This window comes from Uloborus diversus, chromosome 3, assembly GCF_026930045.1.
Source record: "Uloborus diversus isolate 005 chromosome 3, Udiv.v.3.1, whole genome shotgun sequence".
NCBI classification, from domain to species: domain Eukaryota; kingdom Metazoa; phylum Arthropoda; class Arachnida; order Araneae; family Uloboridae; genus Uloborus; species Uloborus diversus.
The window spans coordinates 166,216,144-166,239,711 of record NC_072733.1 but is presented as its reverse complement, the minus strand read 5'-3'; the positions used below and the strand labels follow the sequence as shown (position 1 = coordinate 166,239,711).

General features: G+C 33.3%; 1 protein-coding gene across 1 annotated transcript in view; it reads left to right on the top strand.

Annotated features, from left to right (window-relative positions):
* Positions 1–11,413: 11,413 nt before the first annotated feature.
* LOC129218351 (phosphatidylinositol 4-kinase type 2-beta-like) overlaps positions 11,414–23,568 on the top strand; it is a 47,610-nt gene continuing 35,455 nt past the window's right edge. Inside the window, exons 1-2 of the mRNA XM_054852595.1 lie at positions 11,414–11,542; positions 18,607–18,738. Coding sequence (XP_054708570.1) covers positions 11,414–11,542; positions 18,607–18,738 — 261 coding nt within the window. The remainder of the gene's footprint in view (positions 11,543–18,606; positions 18,739–23,568) is intronic.

The following is a 23,568-nucleotide window of genomic DNA, read 5'->3' as shown; positions in this document are numbered from 1 at the left end:
ATGTATTTACATTTATGATAATTTTAAAGCAGTTAATAAAATTTGAATAAAAAAAGTTAGGGAAGAAATATAGGAGGTAGAAAGTTATTCGCTCTATCGCATACCATCTATTCTCCTCTCAAGTCTTTATTTTCAATTTTATTAGCTGCTTTAGAATTTACATAAATATCTATTTGGGAGAGCATCAGCAATTTTCGAGTATTATCAACAGAAGTTATTTTTATTTTCTACTTTTTAATGCGAACCAAGCTAACAGAAATAATCTAGATTCATTTCGTTTTTAAACATTTTATTCATGTAATGCTATGCAGTTTTTCTTTTGAATTAAAATAAAATTACCTTCAGAAGGGTCCAATGGGACTAATGCTGCTTTGCAGGTTGTACTTCGTTTTCTTCAGACGACGTTAACTTTCTCTTTTTAGAGCAATCCTTTTCGTCATTTTAATTTTTTTCTTTGAGTTTAAAAAAGCTTGTTATCGGTTTTGCTCGCTTCATTATGCAACAACTTTCACTTAGAATGTAGTATTTCAAACAGACTGTACGTTTCCAAAAGAATGTGCAGTAAATACTGGCTGAAAAATCAATGTGATTGCAATGGATACTCTGGTTAGCAAAGGTTGTTTTGACTATGACCTATGACACACACGAGACCAGACCAACAAAAGCCTCTATCGTCTCGAATTCCGGTTATGCTATCATTTTCGGATTCGAAGCCCAATGATCTTTAAAGCAGCAAACAAAAACATTTCTTCAGCTCAGAAACAGAGGAATTGTCTTCAAGAGCTGAGGAGGCAGTGGAAAAAAGGGAGAAATGCGTTCCACGAATAGGCTTTCCAGGAAGATTAACCAAAGGACAGTCGTTTCGCGCACTTTCTTAGAAGAAGAGTAAAGGGGTGAAATTCACAGGTTTGACATGTAAGATGAACATTTCAAGTTCATGGTTAAAGGTCATTCAAGTTAAAAGCTGTTATCTGGATTAGTACTGTTCTTTGGTTGCTCTGTTTCTTAAAATTGTGATTCCTTAGAAAACCGAAATGATTGGAGTGAAAAGAAAGTATAAGTTTTTTTCAAGTGATGAAAAAAGGAAAATCGTAGAATACTGGCCAAGTTAGATTTGCAGCAACTGCTAACCTAAAGAGGATAAATAATGAATCAAAAAAAAAAAAAAAAAATCAGGGACCAAAAAGCAATAAAAGACTTTTTCTTGAAAAAGATATACTTAAAGTTTCCTTTACTGTCAAAATGATTCTTTAAACCCGCAATAAAGCACTTAATAATGTAATAATAGAATAAATACCTAACAAAACTAATAAAGAGGAATTTTAATCAAGATCCCAATATTATCTTTAGTACGATTTCAAATTTTCACCATCATATTTCAAATTTCTATAAAAAGTTTCCTAAAGTTCCCGTATCTCAAAACCTCTTTATCTCGACTTTTTTTCTTTAATGTGAAGTTTGAAATATACAGATTCGACTGTATGCAATATTCCCACTGCGCGGTTCATAAAATTAAACATATTTAACAATTTGCAGAATCCATGACACAGAAAGGCTGCATATATATGGATTTAACAAATCAATCTCATTTCTGAAGCGAAGTGTCAAATTTCGCTCAATTATCAAAAAATTGTCGCAGCAGAGGGAGGCGCCTTTATGCTTGATGGTCACACATGGAGCAGATTTTCAATGGCTTGGGGGGGGGGGGAGCGAAGTGAATTTTTGACCTTTGTTACTCAGAAAAAAGTCGTTTTGATTTTTTTCTTTTTCTTCTTTTTTTTTCCCTTTCTCTTCTCTCTTCTTTTTCTCTCTTTTTTTTTGAGACTAACGTTTCGGGGGGGGTTGTCCCCAAACCCCCCCCCCTTAGTTACGCCCCTGGCATGTTCATTATGCTCATTAAGAACAGTGATAGTAAATAAAACGCTTCTCTTTAGCGCTAACACTGAATACTGATATTGCATTGTTAAATGGACGGTTGCCCAGTGGCGGATCACCGCATAGGCGCATGAGGCGCTAGCTGGGGCCTCCAGAAAAGCAAGGGGCCTCGGAGCTGCGAACTGGCCTATCCTCAAAACCAAAATTTTTGTTTTGAGGATTTGTCGTGGAAAGCTATAATTTTGAGTGGAAAATGTTCAAAACTCATGAAAATTGATATTTAATCATGAATTTTAGGGGCGGGCTGATTGCTTCCAATAGGGCCCCCGGAGTCTTAGGGGGCCCCTGGCTTCAGGTGCCTTTGTTTGGATTTTCCTTAGAGTTTGAATTTTCCTTTTTCTTCCCACAATTTCAGCATAAAATTGTCTTTGCAAAATATTCGACAAAATTATTCTGATAAAATGCACAGTTAGTCTTGCCAGTAGGCCCTGCGTACCCGCAAACCACGCAGTGCAGGGGGGGGGGACACACGACCTGAAAGGGCCCAATATCCCAAAAAATTGAAAAAATAATAATAAATAAAAATAAAAAAACTAGCACTAAGTTCTTATTAACGGTACGAATGTACACACTGCTGGCCTCTGGGGAGTGGCCCTACAGAGTTTTTGAAGGGGGCCCCAAAATTTATACATCCGGACCTGCTTGCCAGAAGAACTTTTCCCGTTCAATTGAGTTCTTTGACCACTTACAAGTCGCCTTCGTCTGAGTAAGGAGTATGCATCTTGTTTTAAAAAAGTACTATTGATATACACATGAAGATACTTGCTTTAAATGGAATAGCCATATAGCTAGGAAGTGTCGAGAGGGGGTAGAGTGGGGTGAGACCCCCCGCCCCCCCCCCTCTTCTCAAAGAAATGAGTCATTTGAGTCCAGTCGTCATTTTTGTGTCAGTATTATATCAGTCCTCAAAATATACCAATCGTCATTTGTGCGATTATGCCCGAATCGGTTCTAAATAAAGGGAGCAGGCAGCAGGATTTACAACATGGGTTGTAAAACTCGATCTCTTGGAATGGTCACTCTTCTTGACTAACAATTATATTCCCTTTCCTTATCTAGAATGCTGAAGGGAGAAGAGACAGATCTGTGGGGGGTCCAGATCGAAGTCGTTTTCACACGCTGGGCACAGCGCACAGCTGTGTTTTCCTGTGTTTTCTTTCTTTACTTTTTGCTAAATTTCCCACTTTCCCATCAGTAACCAACCCGTAACAAGATAGTTTTATGACGTATTTAACTAAATAAGCAGTTTGGAAAAGGCGGAAATCTTTTCTTTCTTTTTTTTTCTTTTTTTTTTTTGGAGGAAGAACGAAGAAGTTATGTCATTTGCTGTTTTGATTCACTCGTGCTCGTGCTTTTGCTGCGTCTTCAATCAACGACAAGACCATCATTCCTTTTGAGATAAGTTAAATATGTTTTAATAACTACTTTATTTTTAAAATTATGCTGCAATCTTGGTGTTAAATGATAAATGTTGAAATATAATAGGCTACAATTAAAGTTGTACAGAGGAATTGCTTTTGAAAGAAAGAATATAATGTTAATTCTTCTTTAAATTATATTTTCATTACAGAGAAAAGAACCATTTGTCAATTCATTACAAATACGCTTTATAAAATTACTATAAAAATTTTAAATGCCTCTGCTGCGAAAGTAGTTGATTTTGAGTGTTCTCCTTCTTTCACTGGTGCCATTTGTTGTAATATATTTTACAATTTCAACTTCATTAAGATTGATTTACTTATTAAAGACAAACGTTTTATATAAAAACTGTAGTTGCGGCAAACCTAACCTGACAGCGTCGTAATGCTATAATTAAGATCTGCGTAGCTTTCTTAATGATGCCAGGTTAGTTTCTCCCCAACTATTGAAGTGTTTCAGTTTTATTTTCAGGAGTGTACATCAACATTTGCCATGTACTAAAAAGCATGTTTTACTGCTTCAAAAAAAAAAAAAAAAAAAATGATGGTAATGATTATATATATAAAAAAACATAGGCCTTAAGATTTGCTTGAAAACTTCTGAAGAATCAGAATTTTCAAACATTAAAGGAAATTAAATTACGAATTTTGAATTTCAGAAATATATAAATAATTTCAGGAAAAGTAAAATATGAGAGTAAGAATTTCACTTGGATTTTTGTTCATAGTTGCGCGCGCGCGCGAACTCATTATACTTTTCTCCTCATCACCCCACTTTTTAGCGCCTTAGGATTACCACCCAGGACTCCGAAAGCCGATGAACTCTTTGAATTTCAGAAAATACTCGAGCAAAGGTCCCCGAACAAACTTTATTTAATATCATAAAAAAATTAAATTTTTTAAACTACACTTACAAAAAATTAAAATGGTATAGCCCTTGAATATAAAATGTTGCTGGAGTTTTTAGGACCATAATTTTGAAAAAAAAAAAATTTCATGGAAGAGCCCCAGCACCTCTTTCCCGTAAAAATTGTTTCTCATGTAAATTTTGTCTGCAATAGTGTTTTTGAAAGTTCAATTTCGAAATTAGGAAGGGGGGGGGGGCAGAGAATTGATTTCGATCTATTTTTAAAAAAAAATATTGAGGGCACTCCCTGGGCTCCATCCCTTACCCTAACGTTAATAAAATGGCCTATAATCGCGTTTTTAAGGTTTCAATTTCTACCACTTTCCGCTGAGACAACTTCACCTTTTTGTCCATAAACATCAGCAAAGAAAGTCTAAAATGGCGTTTTTTAAACCTTCCAAGTTTCAAAAATTTTCCGGGGGAGAACCCCCGGACCCCCCTTTCCTTATCAGATTACAAGTTTTCTCTCTCTTCTTTTTGCTAAGTGCATCGCCCTCCTTGGACTTTTTTCTGATTGCACAACTGAATTATACTTGCATTGGTAAACTGAGGAAAGCTGGGATTTTGCTAAATGCCCAGGGTTAGGAATTGTCCTAAAATTCCTAAAATTTCTATAATGTTCACACTATATTCCCTACTTGTGCAGAAAAATGAAACTTTTCATGCTGATATGCCTGTATTTTAAGATAAGATAAACTTCGTAGACCTTAAGAATTTTTTTTTTTTAAGAAAGAGAAAAACCTATGCTGCTGCTACTTTTTTTCTAGAGAAGAGGGGGGGGGGGATGCAGTTAACAAAAACAAATGCTCAATATAAAACTGTTTTATCTATACTTTCTAAATCTTGCAGTCATTCCTCTTCTACAAAAAAGCTATACAACAAAATAAGAACGCAAATGTAAGCACTTGGTTCAAAAAGCTTATTTAGAACAAAAGCTAAAGGGTTTGTCCCCAGGTGGGAAATATTTATTTTTATACTGCTCATCTTGCGTTGTAGTCTGAGCATTAGCTTGTTCTTCCAATACAAAGACTCAGTTTGCTTTTATTTGTGTTTCTGTTCAGTGCAGTTGGATTATTTCTTGCACATATAATTTTTAAATTTAGTCACTAACTTTTTGTTTTAAAAATGTGAATAACAGTTTGTTTTATTTAAATGCCATGGAAAACGAAATTCTCTTCCCTGTGGTTGAAAAGGCTGAGAGAAATAGATGCAAAATTAGCATATGGTGCCATGCAAACAGGGATGAATTTAAAGCATTTTATTTTCACAGGTACTGTCTCATGCTGATGCGGCGAGACATAAGAGGTTGACAAGTAGCTTGAAAAATCAAGCCGTATTTTAAATTCCATGTTCTTTGTCTTTTATTGAAAACATCCCTACTAGCAAAATTTCTTGCATCAACCTTGACAGATCTTGATATTATACTGACGGCGTCAATATTGACGTGTTTCATACTGCATAAAGCTTGCATAAAGATTAAAAAGCAATATTACTATAACAACACGTATGCAACATTGCATTCATCTTAAAATATCAATATTGATATTACCTTAAAATAACAACATTGCATACATGTTGATGCCGTCAAGATGATATTGATTTCATGCTGTCGCCGTCAAGGTAATTAGTACACAATAGAGCAGGTGGACCTTCGTTGATACTTGCGCATGCGCACAGTTCTTTCTACCCAGCGTCCCTCGCATTGCTGGCACATTGATTCAGTCGGCTTAGAGGAGTTGCACGTGGCTTTGCATTTTTTAGGCTTCGTTAAGTTGGTTGCTTAGTTATTAGTGTGGAATAGTATTGTTTTAGGAATAACTTATGAATAACTGATATTTGCATTTGTTTATTAATATAGTACTAAACAAGTCATATCGCAGACGATGTGCGATCAATGTTAGAAATGGCCGAAAATAACAAAGGACATGAAGTCCAGAATTTCGTATTATCACTTCAATCTCACAAGTAAGATTAATTTTATTCAATGGTTATTTATGTTATTCTTTGAGATAAATTCATATGTTTTGTCCATGGGATATTTTCAATGCTGACATCCATTTGAAAATGTACTTTATTGTATTTATTTATTATTTTGCTACCTTTACTCTTAAATGTGCTATAAAAACTTCCGCAATTATTTCTAAATAGGCATTTTATGTCTTTATAATACAATTAGAAACAAGAATTTAAAAAATAAGTCAAGTATTACGCAAAACGAAGAAACTTTCATTTTTTTAAATTAAATTGCGAGTACTATTAATATCTTTATATGAATTTCCGATCAGATGTCAGCTTTAAGAAAATATTCTCAGACTAGAAAACTATCTTGAAGAATAACAGAAATAATTAAAGAATGAAATTTAATTCTCGAGTTTGAAGTGAAAATAATACAAATAAATAAATGGATAAAACACCTTACAAACGTGCTGATTTCATACTGTCATGTCAATGTATCCTGATATTTTCCTGTCATACCAATACGTATGCAATATTACAAAAGCAAGATCATCTTGCCTAGACCTTGATTTCATGCTGTCATGACAACATCTTGATATTATCCTGTCATATCAATGCGTATGCAAGATTACAAAAGCAAGATCATCTTGCCTAGACCTTGATTTCATGCTGTCATGACAACATCTTGATATTATCCTGTCATATCAATACGTATGCAATGTTACAAAAGCAGCCTACCTTGATATTTTCCTGATATTATGCTGCATACACCTTGTCAGTCAATATTGTGGCAGCCTGCTGACAGCATAAAGGGAGTAACATAACAACATTGAGGCAGTATTAATGCAAGATGATTTTTCTTGCATGTCAACCTTTATGCAATACTGAGGCAAGATATTTTGCTTACTGGGATATTGGTTATAGAGAAGCAATCCAAAGCTTTTGTTTCAATTTCACTCCAAGATAGAATTTCGTAAGCGGAGGTTTTCTTATAGTTTTAGTTGCACTCTGCTTTTAAACCCTCCTTATTAAGGACATTTTTTCAACAACAACAAAGCAAGTAAAGAAGCAATTGGACATATGTACATTTATTTTTATTTCATACTGGTCACTGTGTTAAAGAATAAAAGATTAAATGCATTGTATTGTAATTTTCAAGATTGAATTTGAAACGTTTTATCATCCACTGCGAAAATCAAACTTACACATTACGTTTAAGTTAAAAAAAAAACTTGATATCTGTTGTCCTAAAATTTTATCAAAATTGTATCCTAAAATTTTTGAAATCACCACTCTGACCCCTGTAAATGCCAGAAAGCGGGGCTCGGAGGATCTCCCCCCCCTGTACTGACTAAATTACGTACAAATATAGGAGGCAAAATTTTTCACTACTTTGTTTTTTGGGGGGGGGGGGTCAGAAATGCCGTTTTTTCCCTTTTAAATAAGAATGTAACTGTCCCCTTCCCCCAAAGCTTGTTCGTTTATTCAAAAAATAAAAAAAGTTATGATTTCCAGCATTGTTAATATTAGTAAGATTCTATCGTTTTTGTTGTGAGGGCTTCTCGATCAGGCTGCGCCTGGGGCCTCACAATCACGTGATCCGCCACTGCGGTTGCCACACCCTGAGTAAAGTCCATTGCCTTCAACAGCCAACGCTTTATAAGGTTGCAGATATGAAAATTAAGTAAAACAATTATCATCCTAAATTTGGGGCTGTAACTTCATTATGAAGCGCAAATGGAATATAGTAATAAACTTGTCGAATATTTTGACAGTTAGAGATCAATCATGATAAATTGACTGCGACCGTTTCAGTGCTTCATATGATTGACCAATCAGATTCAGAGATTACATTGCTCTCTAACTGCTCGTATACCCCTTAAATGATTAACAGCGTGTCGTCTGCTACCAATCGACTATCTATCCGTCGTTCTTTGTTGCTTTAATTTTTATATGATTAAATTAACGTCATGTGGTTTTGAGAGGAATAAATTGAATGTACTAATGCCAACTAATTTTCCCATCAACGTCCTAGATTTAGCTAATGTCCTCTTGCGAGATTCAGTTAACCCCTTTAACGGAACCAAATGAACCTGAAATCGGACAAGTTCAAATACATCTTTCTCTAGAACCAGATGTGACGTTTGTTTCTACAAACATTAGTTCACACACAGCATCGAATACAAGGGAATATCAGCCTCTTCTGCAAAGGATGGATTCAGAGCCTTGTTGTAATTGTAATAATTTTCCCGATGATCCTCAATTCACAACCATTATCCGAGATGCGGAACTTGCTATTTTAGGAGATGTGTTACCGGAACGTATATATCAAGGTTCTAGCGGAAGCTACTTTGTAAAAAATCTAAACACTGATGTGAGTAAAAATTTATTTCCTTTGCTCTATTTTCAAAAGTTTTAGAAAAAATTTATTTGCTATTGTATTGTAGAAAATATATTCCTTAAATTTAATGGCTTGTCATGTGAAATGGAAACAGTTTTGCGCAAATTGTAGTGTGATGAGGTGCAAATGTGTCACATTTGTCATTCTTAAAATTGTTACAAATGCTATCCTTTGAATTAGTGGTGTACACAGGATTTTCTCAAAGGGAGGGTTCAATTTTCTCCAAACATAATTGTATAAACCCATTTCGCTCCCTCTCCCCCTTCCGTTTCTCTGAGTCACCAAAGCAATAAATTGGCTAATTGAAGTTTTCAATGTTCAAATAAACCTTTTGTAAATAAAATAAATTAGTATTGACAATAATTACATTACTTTAGATTAGTAATATGATCCTAGTTTGTAAGTGCAGGTTTGAACAGAAATAGGGGGTCAGGGGGAGTCTTCAAAAATTTTTCTGAATTATAATTTTAAAAATATCTATTTTTAGAGCTGTTAGAGAAAAGTTTTTGGGGCCCACTTCCGAAAAAATTTCGAAATTGAGGTCTGAAAAACGTAATTGTTGGTCAACTTAATTTATATTTTGGGAAGAAATAAGTTCAAGAAAGCTAGCTCCTCTAACAATTTTACAATATTGCAGCTTTAAAAACGCACTTTAAGATGATCTTTGGTGACAATAAGAACAAGAGAGGTTCCGGGACCTTTCTTCAGAAATTTTATTAAATTGAAGTCTGGAGGAATAACTCTTGGCAATTTTTCAAAATTTGAGCTTTCAAAGCACACTTAAACCCTCTGTTGGTCCGGGATCATAAGTAGGATGTGGGATATTCTTCCCCATTATAAATATTTTTTTTTTTGGAGTAACTTGCCATGTAAATCAAGTGCCCTTCCTTCTATCCATGCCTAGCTCCAGCCCTACGCCTCCCACTGTTTGACAACTACCATTTAGCATCAGAAAAATAAGTGTAAAATGCTGTTGAAACATTCTCACTAGAGCGTGATAAGACCTTCAAAACCATTAGAGAGTTAATCAGTTCAATTAATCAATCTTTGGTGAAGTTAGGAATAGGAGAAATGTGATATCCTCGCTCTGAAAATATTTGCAAATTGAAGTCTTAAAAACGTGATTATGTTGAACATATTCATATAATGAAAAGATAGGTTTAGAGTTCAGGGAAACACCTGAATATTTCTCAAAATTTTAGTTGAAAAACATAATTTTGGACATTTTTTGGTGATATTAGGCAGAGGTGAAATTCAGGACTCCATAAGTATTTCAAAATTTTAGTTCAAAAAATCTTAGCTTAGACAATCTTTAGTGATTTGCAGGAGGACAGGTTTAGGGCCTGCTGACTGAAAATTAAAAAAAAAAAATCTTAAAACCCCATTTTCTGGTGATCTTTGGTGAAAGATGTCTTTGAAACTTCCATATTAATAATTCCATGAAAATAACTGCACATTTTAGTCTGCTTTCCTCCCTCATGACGGCATGGTGTCCCCCGCCGCAAATGTCCCTCGAGACCCACCTTAATCCAGCCTCTGCAATTGTTTTTTTTTTTTTTTAATTAAAGAAAAATATGAAACTTTGAATAATGTACGAGTTTTTCATTTAAACTCGCATCCTAAAGCGAAAACACGTTTAATTTCATTTTTAATCATAACCATGTCTGGGGAATGTAAGTTAAATAATGTGGGAAGGTTCTTTACTGAAGATCTGCAACGTGAGACTCTGACTATGCAAAATGCAATGTTTCCAATGTTTTTTTTTTTTTTACTTTTTTTTTAAATGTGAAATTTTTTACAATCTTGGGACTGGTAAGTGAGCCATATATTCTGGTTTTATGCCAAAAATAGGTGGAAAAATTGTAAAACAAACCCGTAAAAAACGATCAGTTTGATTATTTTTTAAAAATTCAAAGAGAGGAGGGGGGAGAATACCCTCATAAGTCTCCCCAACCTGATCGAAATGTTCATGCTTTTGAACTTTGCATCTCTCTAGACCACCAAAAGAGTGTTAATGACAAATCTAATGCTCCCTTTTCCTCCAAATGTAAAGAATGCTTGAAACTGTCAGAAATTGAACCCGCAAATAGTCGAGCCCCTATTTTCAGAAAAAAATCGGAAATCCTTTGCCTCTAAATTTTGAATATAAACATTGTAAAAAAGAGGTAAATGAAATGCAATCAACATTTTTATGTTGAAAAAAAGTCCGATTATTATTATTTTAAACAAAAAGGGCTTACTTCTGCCATCGCGATTTTGTAAAGGGTTTGATTTCGCTGTTACGATTTTTGTTACTTATTGCTTTTATTTTGAATAAATATCAATAAAATTCTGTGCTGTAGCCATATCAAACATTATTAGACGATTCCCGCACTTTTTGCGTAGTCGGCGGTTTACTGCAATTATTTAGTCCTTATTTCAGTCAGACCCTGTAAAATCATAGCAGAATGTGTAAGTATTTACTTCTATAGCATGTACTTAAAGGGTTGGACTAAAATCGGGAAAATGTTCACATTTTCAAGTGTTTTTTTTTCCAAGAATTGTGCGGGAAACATTTACCGAAGTTCTGCTCCGCATGTAAGTCGACCCCCTAACTTTTAACCTCATTTTTTGTATTAAATTTCTCGACTTATACGGGAGTATATACGGTAATTTAAAAAATGTTTTCATATTGTCTTGTAACCATATATACAAAGAATTTATCGCTTCAATAATATCTTATTTTAGAAAATTGGTGTTTTCAAACCAAAAGATGAAGAGCCTTATGGAAGACTGAATCCAAAATGGACTAAATGGATGCATAAGCTTTGTTGTCCTTGTTGTTTCGGTAGAAGTTGTTTAGTTCCTAACCAAGGATATTTATCTGAAGCTGGTGCATCTTTAGTAGATCAGAAGTTGCAACTTAATATTGTGCCAAAAACAAAGGTTAGTTTTTTTAATGTTATTATTTCAATTCACTGTTCTTCAATTTCTTTCATGAAGTTAATACATTGCTGTATCTGTATGGCTTTTTACTTAAACCATAAATAGGACTGATCCTACTGCCAGAATATAAACTTTGTCTCTCTCTCTCTCTCTTTCTCTTTGAAGTTATTTATTATTTCATTAAAATATTATAAAATTTTCTCAGAATAATTTTGAAATTTCTGTTCTTGTATTTTTAAGAAATGACAAGTTGCTTGGTTTATTATCCTGTACAAAACTAATTGACTAGTATTTGCTGAATTCTTGCCTTTTCTCCTATAAACTACATATTTAAGTAGTACAGTGAAACCTCTCTGTGCAGCCACCCCTCTGTTCCATAAAATTTCGGCTGTTCAGAGGAGGTGGCCGCTTTAAAAGGTTTTTGTTACAATTGCAATATAATTTCTGTAATACATAATATAAGCAAGTGTAACACATAAAATGAAGTTTGAGACTTTTCTAAAGGGAAAATCGTATAATTTTCAATTATTGTGAATATTTTTCAGTGAAAGGATACAATTTGTGACTTAAGTTTGTACTTTGCTCCAACAGTTGTTTTCAAATTTGTTTTTTAATTCAAATGTATATCTCTAGCCAATTTATTTGTCATTGCATCTGAATTTTTGATGACTTTATCTATTATCCCCAAAAGCACTTCAGTTGAAAGATGAGTTTGTTGATGATTACAAAACATATTAGTAAATTGGTCGTCAAAGGCTGAATTAGTGCCTGAAATGCATAAAAAAATTTTTGTTCAAAAACTTTAATAATGCATTTGCAAACTGATAAGTTAATTTAAACCAATCCCAAAATAATATTAGATTTGAATAAAAACTTATTTTTGCTGACTCGTTAACCAGAAGACATTTCTCTCAGTCAGCACTATAGTTACCAAAGCACTCCAATGCTCTTCTGTGCTGATAAGAATTTGAAATTTTACTCTACTAATTCTCTTGCAGATTTTCCCTTCGCATATTGTTCAGAATTTCAATATATACATTGTTCAAGATTCATAAAAATGATCTTTGACAGTGTTGTTTGCAACTCAAATTACACTTACACATACACACTGATCAAGTAATAAAATTAGCATGAGTGACATTTTTACTCCAAAATTATTGGAATCAGAGCCGGCCTTAAGCCGATTAGAGCAAAAGATCCCAATGGGGCCCCGCGCCAGCAGGGGCCCCGCTCTAAAAAAATATTTTTTTCCCTCACAAAAGAAAATAAAGGAAATAAAAAAAAATTAATTTGAATTCTGAAATTTTGAATTCAAATTATGTTTTTCGCAATCACGAACTGAGACAGGACCCTACTCATTGGAGTTATTGTTTCTAGAAACGGCTCCTGTCCCCCCAATCCTGCCTCTCCTCCTGGGCGGTTACGTGTGCATAGTTGCGTGTGTGCGTAGACCTGTGTGAAATCGTGTGTGTGTATGTGTGAGAATATGCGTGTGTGTAGGACATGGACGCCTCCAATCAGGAAAAGCAGATAGCTCAAAACCGGAGCTGCCGCGCCGCGCCGCCAGCAGAGGACGGTGGGCGGTGGTGCTGCAGAAGCGTCTGGTCCAAGTTGAAAAAGGCACTGACACCAAAAACGGTCAAATGAGAACAATAAGCAATCGTGATTGCTCAATAAGGTTCAAATGAACTTAACTGATATTAATCATAATATGCTTAACTGATATTTAATCTGGCGGGTATAGAGCTACTTTCAGGGCAATTGAGGTAGTATAGGGGGAATTTCTTGAGGCTTTTAGCTTCCCTATTAAGTCCAAAACTACTAGTCTCAAATAAATTTCCTGAAGAAAAAAATAAAACATATAGCCAGCTAAAAATTTTGAAATCCATAGCTAAGGCGATACCTGCTGTATCCTATAACTTCCGATCAAGAGAAAGGAACTAGGTAGTGGGGAACCAAAGTACAAATTTTTAATGATTATTAGCAGTCCGCAATAACGTAAGGGTCAAGGACCCCTATCCCAGGATCTACTCGTATTACATGGGCAATGCGGAAATTTACATGAAACTCCGAAATTTCAGGAATTTCCAGAGCTATCTTTTTAATTTCATTTATATATTTACTTTTATTATTTTTTTTTACTTTCTTTATTAGTATTGATAAAAAAAATCTTAAAACTTGGCAGCAATGCCAATTTTTTTACTACACAATTAACACCAACGTAAGTGCAATTCTGAAAAATAAATTAATAAATGATAAACTTCAAATACTGCGTATTTAATATGCGGAAAACATCTCCATAACAATTCTAAAGAAAGCAAATTACCATTCTTCTTCTAACGTTTATACACATAGAATGGAATTTGGTTTTTAAATCTTCAAGGTCAAAAAATTACTTGGAGCCAACCAAACCCTGACTTCTCTCTTAACGTGACTGAAGATGCGTGTTTAAGACCTTTATTTCAAAAAGTTCAGGTGAAGGCTACTCAAACGCTCACCCTTACCTCAACGTTATCACAAAAAACTGACTAAAATTACATCATTCAGTTTTCAATTTTAAAGGATTTCCAAGGAAGGAAGAGATTTATAAATTTCCTTCTTCTCTTCTATCGTCTCTAAAAGTAGCCTAAAATAGTGTTTTTAAGATTCAAATTTCGAAATATTTCATGAGGAAGGTCTCTGAAACATTTTTACTATCTAATGACCCCTTTCTTTAGCATCAGCACAATAGCTTAAAATTTCCCTTTTAGAAAATACTACCACAAGAAAACACTCTAACCCTTCCTTCAAATGGATAGCATAAAATTCATTTCAGTATCGAAAAAAATTCCGGGAGGAAACTCCTCCCGTTTCCCCTATCGTTACCAAACAGGGTATAAAACTGAGTTTTTTTGCGCCTAAAACCCTCTATTTTGAAAGTTTTCCGTAGGAGATCACTAAATTCCTTTCTTCTCCATTTTCATCAAACATCATCTAATGGGGACAAAAATTTCTGAGAGGAGCCCCCAATTCCCTATCGTTACCAAAATTAATCTAAACTTATCTTAAATTTTAAAATAAAATTTGGTAGGCGGGGAACCTCCGCCTCTCCCCCTTTCCCTTCAGTTTACATAAAATTGTCCAAAGTGGCGATTTTAGACGTCAGCTTTGAAGACTCTTCCAGGGACTGTGGGTGTTTTATCTGACCTCTAACGTCCCTCTTCTCTCCCTCCTCCCCTCAAAACTCATCTCCGTACCAAAACTGCCTTTTTAAACTTCAATTTTGAAAAATTTCCAAGGAGAGCTCCCCCCGTTCCCTGCAATTCCGTTCCACTTCTGACACCCCAAAGACGTCTGGTCTTTTGCTTGTGGTCAAAAACTACTTTTTTTAGGACCGATACATTTTGGTGCATTTTCCTTTTCTGTCCTGAGTTATAAATTGCGCTACCCGCTTACTTCCAACGGTGAAGGGGTTCTCACTTCTCAAAGTTGCACAATAATGATCGATAGAAAAATGATTTTTTACTGGGTGGGTTGATTTATTCCATGAAAATAAAAACTAAAAACTCCAACTGAATGGACTTTTACCAAGTTATTTCACAATAAGCGAACGAAGAATTGGAAGAGAGAAGTCTACGGCGACCATCCGTCCCGGTTTTGGAGACAATATTCCACATTTTTTGGAGGTTATTTAATCAATCATGTTAAATTCCCATAATATCGTCCAATTTTCCAAAAAAAAAAAAAAAAAAAAAGGAAGAAAAAATCAGCATCTGGGAAGTTATTCCCTCAGTCCCACACTTCTTTTGACACACCAATTTTCTCGTGCACCAACCGCATGTAATTGGGCATAAAGAAACTTAGACCTACTTTTCTTACGTATTATTAAAATGTACACTTATTTTCTTGGCCATTCATTCATTCGTTTCTTAAGAAATAAAATAATAAAAATCGAACGTGATATAGAAATTTGAAAGAAGACGGATAATTGCGGAATTTTCGAATCCTTGCCTGAATTTAAAAAAAAAAAAAATCGGTCAGCACTTCTCGAATTTGTACGATCAGTCTGTAAGGGGCCCCGCCAGCTTTCTCTAATTGGGCCCCGCATGTGCTAAGGCCGGCTCTGATTGGAATTCGTTTCCAGCCAATAAGACTTGAACTGAAGGCCTTATTTGCGGTAAACCTCCTTAAATTGAAAGGCTGTTAAAATGGCCATTTAGAAACAGAAAGTGAACGAATTTTCCTGAAAAATTGGGATGGACGCATCCACTTGGCGGCCATTCAGAAGGGTTGGATGTTGGATGGCGTTGCTAGGGGTGTCTTTAACATTAAGTCTACAGGCAAAAAAATCCATGCAACAAAAATTTTTAGAGTGTGATTTAATCAACAATGATGCTAAAATTAAATTTTTAATAAGTTAATTTTGGGAGCACCACCCGCCTAACCTGCCTCCTTTGCATTTGCCATGGGTGCCCATATGGGGGGCAGGGGGGAGGGGCTGAAGTTTCCCTCCCCCCTTTGAAATGGGAACTTCCTTCCTTTTAGTTCTTTTTTCTTTGCAAACATGTAAAAACATTTTTTCTCCAGCTATTAATGAATAAGTTATTAAAAATGTCAAATTTTAATAACACTAATTTATACAGAAATGGGTTTCTGTGGGGAAAAATGCTGTTAAACCATGGGGAAAATATCTGAGCCCCCCCCCCCCCCCGGTGGTGGCTATGGATCATTAGTGTAAAGAACCGCAGATACCAATACAGTCCTGAAACTTTTTTACGTACTCAACTCCAGTCCAAATGTAAAATTGGTCACGGAAAGTATTGTGTTAGCGTGAAGGGACTATTTCTTTAAAAAATTGATTTATGGCGAAAATTTAATCAAGAATTTGATTTATTCTTTTAAGAAGTCTCTGCTCAGATTGGGTGCGAGTTGTGAGAAATGGGACAGCGCTGCAATTTCATTTTGCTTTTTTAAATTCCTCCTGTTATCAACTTTCTTCTTTTCTTTTTGCTAGTTCTTTTGTTAGTTAATCACAATTTATTGTTCTTTTATTTATTAATTGTTGCTTTGTGCAGTTTTAAGTTAAAGGTCTTTAAAATGTATTTATTTGTGTTTTGTTTGCTTATTTATTTTATTTTATGAAATATATTATATATATATATATATATATATATATATATATATATATATGTATAATGGTAATGAACAATTAAAAAAGCAAAAGAAAAAAGCAGTGGGAAGGAGTAAAAAGATTTAAAAAGCCAAAGGCAAAGAAAGGCTACGTAGGGATGTTGTTCAAGATGTCCGAGCTTGGTTGAGAATATATCATCAAGAATATATCATTGTCAAACTTTGTCCTTGTTCTCTGTTACTGTCGTCAAAACCATCGTTTCTTTCCTTGTTTGAAGATAGAAGCTAACTGGTTGATGAGACATTCCATTTCTTCATAAGTTCTTGAAACAACTTCATTTTTCTCCTTTTTTTTGTCAGCATCAACCATTTAGCCCGAGCTTCTTTTTTTAACACTCAAGCAAAAGTTATCAGCAGCACAAACTGCTCTTAAGTGATAAAAGACAATGCTGTACTAATTTAGAAAATAAGTAAACGATGCACATTTTGTAAAAATAGAGTTACCGCACAAATTGAAAATCAATGTCTAAAGATAATGTTATACTTAGTTAGAAACTAAATAAATTAAGTTTATCTAATCATTTGAAAAAATACATGTATTTATTTTGTAATGTCAATAAAAAATTACCTTTCATAATTCTTTTATAATTGTTTTCTCACATTCATTTCACTCAACAAAAGTAAATGGGTAAGTTAAAGTTATAGAAAACAATCAATGCTAACAAAGTTAATAAAACCCAAAATACATTATATTTCTAATTAATTTTAAATACACTCGGAAATTTATGTATTCTTACAAAAATAACTCGGCTAAAAACTAACAGAGAAGCTTTTGGGAGATTGTTGTAGAAATGCTTGCAAAAACGTTATGAGTTGCGAGCGTTTTCTTGGCAAAAAAGCTTTGCCGCCTGAAAAAGAACCAGATGAAAAGCAAAAAAAAAAAAAAAAAAAGGCGTCAGATTTCGAAGTTGAAATATTTTTTGAAAAATAGTATGAATATCCGTTTCAGCTTCATAAGATTCGATGTTTCATTGCTAAAAGAATAATAACTTAGAGTGTGTACCAGTGCTTGGATATGCAAAACATAGTTCAGAATTAACTAGAAATTCAATTTAATTTTAGAGGTGGCAAATTGTGTGATTTAAATTCTTTTGAAAATATTAAAATCTGTTTCAGTGCCATAAGATCCACTACTTTAATGTTAAAAAATACAATTTAAAGTGTGTACCAGTGCTTGGATAGGCAAAACCCAGTTATTTAACGAGAAACTTGCTTTAATTTTAAGCACTTTACTATTATTTTTATTTTAACATATTATTATTTTATATTATTATTATCCAATGGGGCGGGGGCAGCACTTGTCAATATCGCCTAGGGCGGCAGAATCACTAGAGCCGGCTCTGCTTTTTTAGCAACTTACTAGTGTGTATAAAAGTCTATGCATCAGTTTTTGAAAATACTATGTTTTTTGATATGCTCACCGACAGAAATGCATCAATTTTTTTGTACAAACTGTCCTTCCATTACCGCTGGACTCCACCATATATCTATACTAATATTATAAAGAGAGAGGGTGGATTTTTGTATGTTTATATGTTCGAGGTAATCTTCGGAACCATTGCAGCTATTTGAAAAATTAGCTGGAAATCTGAAATAGCAGAAAAATTTTCCCTGCAAGGAACAGCAGAGCTCCTACTATGGCAGCGCTCTGTAATTTCTAAACATTTAATTGTAATGGTAATCTTTTTTTCTTTTTGTGAAAGAAGGCTCTTAAAACAAGAGAATGATATATTTCATGTGTAAAATTATGTGTAATGTGTATGTCATGTGTAAGCCTGTTGTGTTGAGAGCTTTCATTGTTTCATAATTTTGTATTTAGCTTTTGTGCATACCTTAGCAAGCATTAAGATTAAAAAATTGTTTTTTCAAAATAATGAATTTACAATTCAATATAGGTTGTCCGACTCACTAGTGAAACATTTAACTACTCTGCCATTGATCGCGCAAAATCGAGAACAAAGAAAAACATGGTGCAGAGGTTTCCAAAGTTTCCACTGCATTTTAATAGAATTGGTCTCCCACCTAAGGTATATTTATTCATCCAGCTTAATTTATAACTTTTTAGTATGCATTTAGTGTCTGATTTGATTTATATTGTGCCTCAGTCTGAGATTTTATTCTTTGCTTTCTATGCAAGTTTTTTAAATGTTTGATCATACACTTTACTCAGTTGTATCTGTAATAGTGTAAGCCGAACTTAATGTAGCATAGTGAAATGGATGGAGCTCTTTTACTGTCTTTCATCAAAAATTTTCATAGTGAAAGAGAAGTTACTTGAAATCCTTATGCTTTTGATTTCCTTTTGTAATGTTTATGATTGAACTTTTGTTATACAATGGAACCCCAACGTTAGGTATTCTAGTAATAAAAAACGTGCCAAATGGGAAAATATAAAGCTGAGAGAGAAGATATAAATTGAAGCATATTGTTTATAAATTGAACCCCATGAACTAGAAAGGTAACTGTAATATTTACTTGTTTGTTAGCTAAAAATTTTTTCATCATTCTTAATCACAAATGAAACTTATTTTAGAGTTTTGATGCTTTGAATTGAAATGCTGTTCCTTCAGGTAATGAAAGCAGTGACTATGCTTTCACAATGAGAAAAAAGACTGGTGCTGAAATGAACTCTTACAGAGACCAATTTAAACCAGTCCTACCCTAAAAGCATGGTCAGATAACAGAAAAGAAGTTGAAATTCATAGAATCTGAAATTTATAAGGAGCAATATATCCTCTTTCTAAATGTCGCAACAGATTTTTTTTTTTTCCAGAAAAATAATACAAATTTAAAAACCATACCCCAGAAAGTAATTAAGTGCTTTCATTTTGAATTAAAAAGGTTTTTATATGCTCCAAAGAAACAATCCATTGATCAGACAATCAGAGGAAACCCTTTTGGTTTACAGCTCACAGAAGAAAGGGCAATAAGATGGAATAAAAAAAAAAAATCAATAGCGGCTTTAAACTCCTGAAACATATTATCTTGAAACAAAGAACCTGAAAAAATGTTTTTGTGAGTCTTATGTAAGAAAATAGTTTTAAACTGTTTTTGAAAAAACATATTGAGTGGATTTTCTAAACAAGTGTAACGTAAAATCCGAAACATTTGAACGTCATTAGTAGAGCAATTCTTACGAACCAATCTGGGTTTCACTGTATTTTTATTTTTGTTTATAAATAGTTTCTGTTATATGTATTTTTCGGCCGGATTTCGATCAAGTTCTTAAAATGGAATCAATTCTAAAAATATTTGATGTGGCAAAAATCAGTTTTTATTTATAATTTTATGATAACTTTTTTATCACATCATAATCTAGTTATTTTGACAAAAATACAATAATAAAGCATTTTTACTACTTTCTTGAATCAAGGGCTCCTACATTGAAATGATGTTGCTTGAACTTTTATGTTGTTATTTTTGTTTTTGTATTTTTCATGAATTTGTGTTTACTTCATTTTGATTTTTGTTGAAAATAATTAAGTTTTATATGTACTGTCATGCAATATTTTTATTAAGATCTTAACACTTAATCAATTCTAAAACTGTCTGATGTAGATGAAGGTTTTCCTCTGAAACTATTCAACTTCCAAATCTCATTGAACCTTATGTTAAGTTTTGTGATCTGTAGTAAACATTATAGATAACATGTTTAGAATGCTAGTTTTTTCACTTTAAACTAAAATCTTGAATTGCATAAATTTTTAAATTGATCATACTTTTTTTTTCAATATATTTTTTTTTTCTTGCAGATTTTAATTTGAAAAAAAAAAAAAAAAAAAAAAAAAAAAAAACAGGTCCTTTTAAGCCTGTCTTTTCTTTTTGATAAAATAGCATTCACTTTAAAATGTGCAAAGACAACTATATGCTAAGTAATTTGAGGCATTAATGAAACAAAGCAATACATTTAATAAATAAACAGTTGGCACAAAAATAACTTTTTTAAAAAAGCAGAAGTATACAAGACTGGGCTCATCTGCAGTGGAAATCTTATTTAAAGAGTATTAAGTACAACAAAGCTAACAGCTACAATGTAAGTAAAATATTAAGCAATACACAGATATATCATCTACACTACTAGTATAGTAACATACAGAAAAGTAAAAGGAAAAAATGCATGCTCTAACAGAGTCTTACTTTAAGTGTTTAGTTTGTTTACATACGTGGCGAAAAACTGTGGAGAACATATCCAAAGTGATGAATTACTCAGATATTTTTCAAAGTAGTTGCTAAAGATGGAAATGATTTTTAGGAAAAGTAGGTGCCTTTTATACTTTTACTAGGCTTTTTTTCTCCCAGGAAACAAAGTTTGAATATGCCTTATAAAACATTTTGTCTTCTCAAATCCATAGATTGTTTGAATCTTTTTCAAGCTATTGTAAGCTAATTTGTTTTTACAGCACTTAATAACACAATTGTTAATTAATTTTGCATTGTTTCTTGATGATAAAAACCAATATATATATATATATATATATATATATATATATATATATATTGCTTATTGTGTATACAAAAAGAGAAAATGATAAATGTTCTTGGCTAGTTTTTGTTATTTAAAATTTAAGTGATCTGTAGTATAGTAACTGTTTCAGCGCTGGATTGAAATGCATTAGGGATGTGTCGTTCATGAACAAGCGGGTCTGAAAGAATGAATTCTTAAAATGAACTGGTCAGAAGAATCTCTTGTAAAATGAATGACCCTTCTTTTGAACCTTAAACACTTTGGAACATTGTATTGATGCACTCGTGAAAAAATTGCTTTTTTTTTTAAATTACAATAAGAATCATCTTCAAATTTTTAACTCTCAATAGATTGCAAATTTTCTTTTTTCTCAATACAATATAATATATATTTATTTTGAATCATTTTTACCTTCTGCATTGTTCATTATTTTTCTTCAACCGTTGTAGTTCATTTGCATTTTTTCAATGTGTCCATTTGTAATATCTTGTGTAACTTATTTAGGCTACAAACAAAATGTTTGGACTTTCTACTTCCTATCCCAGGCACCTGTTAATATCCTTCTTATATTTGTTCATTGTCGCCAAAACTATCTCTAAGAATTCCTCTTATCTCTTTTCTGGCAATCCTTTTGTCTACTATCTATAACATCCCAATTAACTGCCATCTATTTTAATTTAACTTTATTTTAACTAGCTTGGGGGACTTCTAAGTTTCAATTTTACATTCAGTTTCCTGATAATTTTGATAGGGATTATTACTGTCTGTTTTTTTTCCTTATTTCAATACTTGCTGCGCTTTTTTCTTTTGGTGTTAGTCCATGGGTACTATAGGATAATTTTGAAGCTCCCTAATAATGAGGTGAGCTCTGTTTTTGAAATTATTTGGTACCCTGGCTGAGTTCGGCATTTTTGTTGTTACTTTCTTCGTTATATATGATCTATTGGTGCATTATATATTTGAACCTAAATTTAAAAAAAAAAATGATTTTTTTATGTCTTGCTGAGAAATCACCTGAAACATTTTTAAATGAACAAAGTCATTCAAATGAACGAGTTCTGTGTACGGGTCGAAAGAATGAATGATCCACTGATGAACATATCGTTAAAAAGAACGACATTGCCCACCTCTAATACCCTGTTCGCACTGACAAGTTAACCCAGGTTAAGAAGTTTAGTGAGTTATCTTTGGCAACGATTTCGCTTAACCCTCGTCGGAAAGTGAGTTAACTTAACCCACTTTGGCAAACAGGGTCAAGCCTCTGATCTTAGTTAAATCGGATCACGTGATCTCGAGCTGCCGCGAAACTTGTTTACATTTTGCTGGCCGCCGCGCCAAGCGCATTGAGACCAAGCGCCATTAGAGCAATATGGGAAAAGTGTATTTTCAGTCTTAAATTTTAAATCATTTTAATTTTTTTCAACTACTGACAAAATGTCTACTTGAAATTTCACATTTCAGATCGGCATTTAAGATTGTTGAAAAAGTATTTTAGTGTGTTGGTTTTCATGAACACGATTCATTTTTATTTGCTTCAAGCTAAATGGAAATTTCATATGTCATTTATTTCTTTTTGAATTCCATTCTTTGTACATATTGACAGAAAATTCTGTTCGTTTTTTTCTGAAGAAAAGCTTCATCAAATACTACAATATTCTTCCAGTTTTAAAAGTAGCGAAAATCATTTTACAAACCCCCAATTTCTTATTGACAACTGTTAAACATGTATTTATTCCAATAATTCGCCAATTATTTTTAATGCACGTAATAACTTTTGCCAAAACGCTGACATTAATTGCCATCAAGTACTAAAGAAGTACTTTATTACCGCATATACAGTAGAATCTCATTAATCTGGACTAATAAAGGATACAGGTTGTCCAAATTAATGATATTAATAGTTAAACAAAATGAACTATAAATTGAAACCAGATACCTATACTGTACACAGTAAAAATTACAATCACCCCCAACTTGCTGTTATTGACACCATAATAAAGGCCTCGTACATAGCACATTTTTTCACTTTTTTTATAGAGTATGTACATCTAAATGACTGTTCGGATTACACGCAGTTTAATAGGATCTGTATTTATACTTTATTACATTTTCATGTGACATGAAAAAGTAGTTGGACGTGCTAGACTATAAAAATTTCTGGCGGGGGGAAAAAACGAGATTTTGAAATACGGTGAAAAAGTTTAACAAACTGAGAGAGAAGGGACCAAAATATATTTTCATGTTAAAAGAATTGAATTAAATTACACAGTACTCTGTCCAGACTACAATATCATTTCGTGTTAACCATATTTTCTGTTAAGAGTTATCATGTTAAACTTTTTTCACTGTATATCCATAGATACAAGTTGGGGGATGATTCCTAGATTGAAAG